We start from the raw sequence: 5,635 nt of genomic DNA, 5'->3' as shown, positions 1-5,635 counted from the left end.
ACGCACACGCACACGCACACGCACACGCATTATTAATTGAGTATAAACTCTAACCTTCGCACCTCGGACACTAAGCACCCAGCACTACTATAACACACCGATACCCAGTATGAAGGCAATCGCACTAACAATGGGCTTGCTCATAGGACGCAAAGAATGAGACATCGTGGCAAAAGGATGGGCCGGGCATGCCAGCTAAGAAAGCTAGCAAAAGAATTATTCAAGCCCCGCCAGTTTGATCCTCGGGTCTTCGACAATATCCCCGTCAATCCGCCCAGACCACGGGGCCAGAAACCGTCGAATGAAACATTCCCCCTGAAGCGCCGGTTAGTCCGAACCTTAAGGGAAACACCTTCCGCGAGGATCCGGGTAGCCCACCCTCGCCGACCAACCGACAACCCATCTCGCGTCCGATCGCCCCCTAAGGAACCCGCGACACGACCAGTCGCAGTGGTCACCCCAAACTCGCAGCTCGCACTGCGAAAACAGACCAAGCCCGCTCCCATGAGAGTGTAAGCGCGCCGCCCAAGGGCACCCGCGACTGGCCCTATCGAGGTTATAGATTTGTCGGAATAAACAGAAAAAAAAGAAGAAAAAATGATAACTCTTGAAAAGTTTCCTTATTTCTTTCTCTCTCCCTCTCTCTCACGGACCATACTCCGGCCTCTTTCAGGTGCCGGCTTCATGTGCCGTACTGTAAGAAAACGCAGGCCGCAGTTACATCCGGCCATCGCTTTGTCAAATTGGATAAGTCAAGCCGCGTGTCTGACTATCTACGGATACATCGACCAATCCGGGGCAACAAGACTGTGCGTGAGGTGTCGGACTACTAGGGGAGCATTGCGGTTCACTGTACGGCACTCGTGCTCGGTCGATTACACGATCTATCTTGAGTCGAGGGCTACGTGCACATCCTGCAAGGTACTTTTATTCTCGCACCGTCAGGCCGCCGACTGCGACCTTTGTCAAGGTCACTCTTACCAACTTCAAGGATTTTGTCGAGACTATCTACGGCCGCTCTCGTAGAGACGTGCTCCCTAGCATCCTCATTCTGGTGGACCCTCACCGCGGCCCACCAGACGTGATATTATCTCGTTGACTAGCCGCTTTTTCTTGCGGGTTATACACGACTTTATTTGGGACCGCGTGAGCATTACACGTTCGAACCCTCGGATAATCGAACAACGCCGGACGTAACAGTATCTATAAAAGACGTCTTAGAGATGTCTTGTATCCCGATTTTGAACTTTATGTTGTTTGATTGTGAAAAGTAATCGATTTGCAATTTTTATGAATCTTGGCGGAATTCTTTCAAGCTAACCAATAATAGATAATACATAATCAATTATACGTTCAATAAAGATTACAGCTTCACAATAAAAATTATAACTTTGACTTACGAATTTTTACTATGTCAAATATTAAAAAATTATTAAGGTGAAGTTAGTTTTAAATTTTACTGAGTTGTGTTGTAATATAATCTATAAAGTCATGATGGTCCACCGATAATACAAAAAACAGTAAAATATAATTCAAAATTGTATTAAAACTTAATATAAAATTTTCTCCGTGTGTAATAATTTTTCACAATATCTAGCCATACGCAAACTGCGCACGTTATAGGCCTTATTTCACTATAGTGGTTTTATCCTTGATAAGCTTTGATGTCTAATATATTTTAATAACTTTTATTTATATTCTTTCAGAACAAAGTTTTTTTTACCAACGTATAAAGAACTTGTACAATATGCACAAGAAAAACACTCTATAAATAGCGGGCAACCTGTAAATAGTGAACAATCTATAAATAACAAACAATCTGTAAATATGGAACAAGAAAGGAATGTAGCTAAATATTTTTTTCAATTATTATTATTATTATTAAAAATGGAAACACTAAGACACAACAGAAAAATCATTATACAAAGAATCCACAGTTCGGTGTCATTTTGTAAATTTAAGCCATGTTTTTGTTTATTTATATAAATCATTTCAAAGACAAGTCTTTTATTTAATCTTGTTGTCTAATATTAATACGTTGTTCCAATCAAAGCTATATGTGGTATTAATTCTGTGTTCAGTAATTATGATAGTGTTTCGGTTAATGTAGTTCTTATGTTCCTTAATTTTATGTTCTTTAATTTCCAGTATGCCATATCTGCCAGCTTGACCAAGGTATGACGAAAACAATAAAAAAAGAAAACAGAATTTTCATTCTTGGTCTTTTTAATGTCAGTCAATAATGGAGCTATAGTCTTAGTAGAGTTAGACAATTATTATAATATTATGAATTGTGTAAATTTAGAAAATAATTTGTTTCTGATACTATTAAAAATTAAATCAAAAGGATAACCGTTATTAAGCAGAATGTTAATAATAAATTCAAAACTCTCATGGTGAAACATAGGGAGCGTTAAAAAATCTCTATCAGTTGTTCATATCACCGAAAATTGTACTTAATTTTTGGCACAACAGGTGACATGAAAAAAGTTAAGATAGCACGACAAAACGTAGATTTTTGATACCAATTATGAATAAGGTAATTATCTTTCTTAAGCAGGGTGACATCGAAAAAATTTAATTTGTTACCTTCTACCTCAATCGTATAAATTTCAGTTTCGGATAATATGAATTAAAAGAATCAATGTACGTTTTTTTTTAGTAGTGAGTGGGATGTCACCTATATATCAGTAAATTTTGCGACTTTTATATTTATATATATTCTTTTTAATTTTTGTACTGACTGGCCCATAACTAGAGTTGAAATGTTTACGTTTTATCTGCAACTTTACTCTATTTAACAATATATGTATTATACGTATTTCAGTGTCGGTTTTTATTAGATTAACAAGCTTCTTATTAGATTGTTAGAAGATACATACAAATATCAAGAGGATTCGAAGAAGGCTTAATAAGAACGTGTCGCTCTCATTTTGATCCAAATTATCTATATATGTATATAAAATTATAGAACAATTATAGAAACAACATCAAAATAATCACTAAATGGCGACAAATGAACAAGTTTTTTAGATTGTATAATAAAAAATAAATATCTGATGTAGTAAAGATGTAGTAAAGATCGATATAGTTAAATTAGATATTCCAAAATGCGCCTTGTCTATCTAAACTTATATGGGTATCGGGACATATATATTGAAGACGTTTTTTTTCTAAATATTGATGCATTATGACTGATGGTTACTTGAGAAGCGGTAATTATTCTTACGATGCACGCATATTCTTTAAAAAGAGACACTCGTGTTGTCGTTTCGAATGGCTCCGATACAAATTCAAACTCAAATTCATAGCTCTACAAATTCAAACGGCTATATGCATTTCTGTTCTCAAGTGCATATGTACATAAAATTATTTTGTTAAATGTTCAGAGTCGAACGTAGCTTCCCCCATTACCACCGTTGCTCGGGGCCGAAGCGTGTCACCGACGTTTCGGCCTCGGCAACGGGAGAGGAAGCTACAAAACTACGCTAAGACACGAGCGAAAATTACCATATTTGGTAAAATACTTGGACCGAGGCTCTCCCCCCGCGACCGGGATCGAGCAGTCTGGCGCGGGGGAGAGCGGACTCGGCGCCTTTTTTCCGTTTTCTTTTTTCGATTAGAGCACTCTCGATCAAGCAGGCTTCCGAGACTCTTGTCGTATCTCCGCGAAGTCTCTGTGCAGATCGGGACGGAATCCTCGCGCGCGCCTTCGCGATTGTTCACTTTCATTGTATGCGTTACAAGCTCTCTTAAATTAATAAAAGTGGTGCTGCCTAATCGTCGGTTTATTCATTTGCATTCGTGTCGTGTCCGTGTTTCACGCTCTCATCCTTTCGGGTCTCCTCCAACCGCGCGACTTCCGCACGGCGAGAAGCCCACATTTTTGGTTCTTCGAGCCGGATACGAGCGCGGAACCGATACGAGTCGTAAGTGTCGATGCCAGATAGTGCAAGTGAATAGTACACCGGTGCGAATCATTTCGAGTGGATCTGTGTGGTACCCGGATCGGCTGCCCGCGTTTCGGTGCTTCACGTCTGCTGCTCCACGTACGCCGGTGCTATCAAGAATTGGAGAATCGCGCTGCACGCTGCGCGCTCCACGCTTCGTGCCCGCGCCTCTCGCTTCGTCCTCTTGCGACGGTCGATTGCATACACGCGGCGGTCGAATCTAATAGCACTCCACGATGGACGTCGCTATTAAAAAACAAATCATCTCTGCCGGATACATTGAGCGCTTCTGGGACAACCTCGTAAAGGTCGAGAAGGAGAAAATGACCCACGCCTAACGACGCGGCTGGAGCTATTGGAGTCTTACTGGAGAAAATTCATGGAAGGGCACGATGCCGTCCTGGGATATGAAGGCATGGAAGGCACGGAGTATATGAAGAACGACGTCTTCCAGGCCACGGAGGAGCACTACGTGAGCGTGAAGTCTCGCATCACCGCCCATCTGGCGGTGTCGCCTTCTCCGACCCCGTCAGGCAAGGGCGAAACAAGTGCCGTTTTAAGGCAGATACAGCTGCCGAAAATCAGCTTGCCCACGTTCAATGGCGATTAGCTGGCATGGGAGGGCTTTCGGGACCTCTTCGTCTCCCTAGTTCACGATGTGGAGGGACTCGCTCCGACGCAGAAGCTCCAGTACCTCAAGGCCAGCCTTACTGGAGAGGCGGCGGCGGCTATCGCAAACATCGAGATTTCGAAGCGGGGCTACGCATTGGCATGGGAAGAGCTCGCGTCGCTATGACAATCGGAGAGTCCTGATGGCGACCCACATGCGCGTGCTACTGTCCAGCCCGCCGGTGACCAAACCATCGGTTTCCGAGCTCGGCCGACTTCTTAAGTGTGGTGAATCAGGCGGTGCGCTCCTTCCGAGCGCTGGGGTGCGTTCAGAATGAACGCTCGAACGACTATATTTCACTCAAAGTCGTTCCGTTTAGCAGGTCGACTCACTCAGACCAATCACCCAACAGCGTTCAGATTAGCTTTGGACAAATCGCCCGCGCGTCAACTTTTCGCTCTAGTAAAAAGTGCGACAAAAAACACCCCGCATGCGCAGACGCCTCAAATGTTCGAAAATATCGCTTGTTGATGTTTATCCTAACATTCCTAACCCATCTTTTAATAAACTCCATGTGCGCACTTTGTATAAATAAAAAAAAATATTAAGCAAAGCAAAAAGGCACAATGAATATTATCGAGGTGGATCCTGTTATCGAAGCGATACTAGGTGTGTAACATTGTATTCATGTTTATTTAATGACGATGAGGATTCTGACGACGAAGAAAACAACGAATTTTTGGAAAGGCAATTATCTGATTTGCTCAGAAAGCTTAAAAAAGAAAAAAATAAACCTAACCGAGTGGAAATGTTTGTTGATCGTACGATTACAAACAGTACAAATATGGAATTCCAAAGTCATTTTCGTGTATCTGTACAAGCATTCGAATGGTTGTATAACACCATTGCACCTGAATTACATAGTGCTCGAATAAGCGGATGTCAAACGATAGAGCCGAAAAAACAATTACTCGCTATATTATGGCTATTGGCAACTCCTGACAGCTACAGGTATTTATCATTTTTATTTGATGCTGCTATCAATTAAATTATAAAATAAGTATATATATATATA

General features: G+C 41.6%; 1 protein-coding gene across 1 annotated transcript in view; it reads left to right on the top strand.

Moving 5' to 3' along the window:
* The first annotated feature begins 5,186 nt into the window (after positions 1-5,186).
* LOC105456503 (putative nuclease HARBI1) overlaps positions 5,187-5,635 on the top strand; it is a 3,712-nt gene continuing 3,263 nt past the window's right edge. The window contains exons 1-2 of the mRNA XM_011700595.1: positions 5,187-5,229; positions 5,442-5,571. Of these exons, the coding sequence (XP_011698897.1) occupies positions 5,187-5,229; positions 5,442-5,571 (173 nt within the window). The remainder of the gene's footprint in view (positions 5,230-5,441; positions 5,572-5,635) is intronic.

This window comes from Wasmannia auropunctata, unplaced genomic scaffold, assembly GCF_000956235.1.
Source record: "Wasmannia auropunctata unplaced genomic scaffold, wasmannia.A_1.0 LD336106.1, whole genome shotgun sequence".
In the NCBI taxonomy this organism is placed as follows: domain Eukaryota; kingdom Metazoa; phylum Arthropoda; class Insecta; order Hymenoptera; family Formicidae; genus Wasmannia; species Wasmannia auropunctata.
The sequence above is the reverse complement of the archived record's forward strand: the minus strand, read 5'-3'. Positions and strand labels throughout refer to the sequence as shown.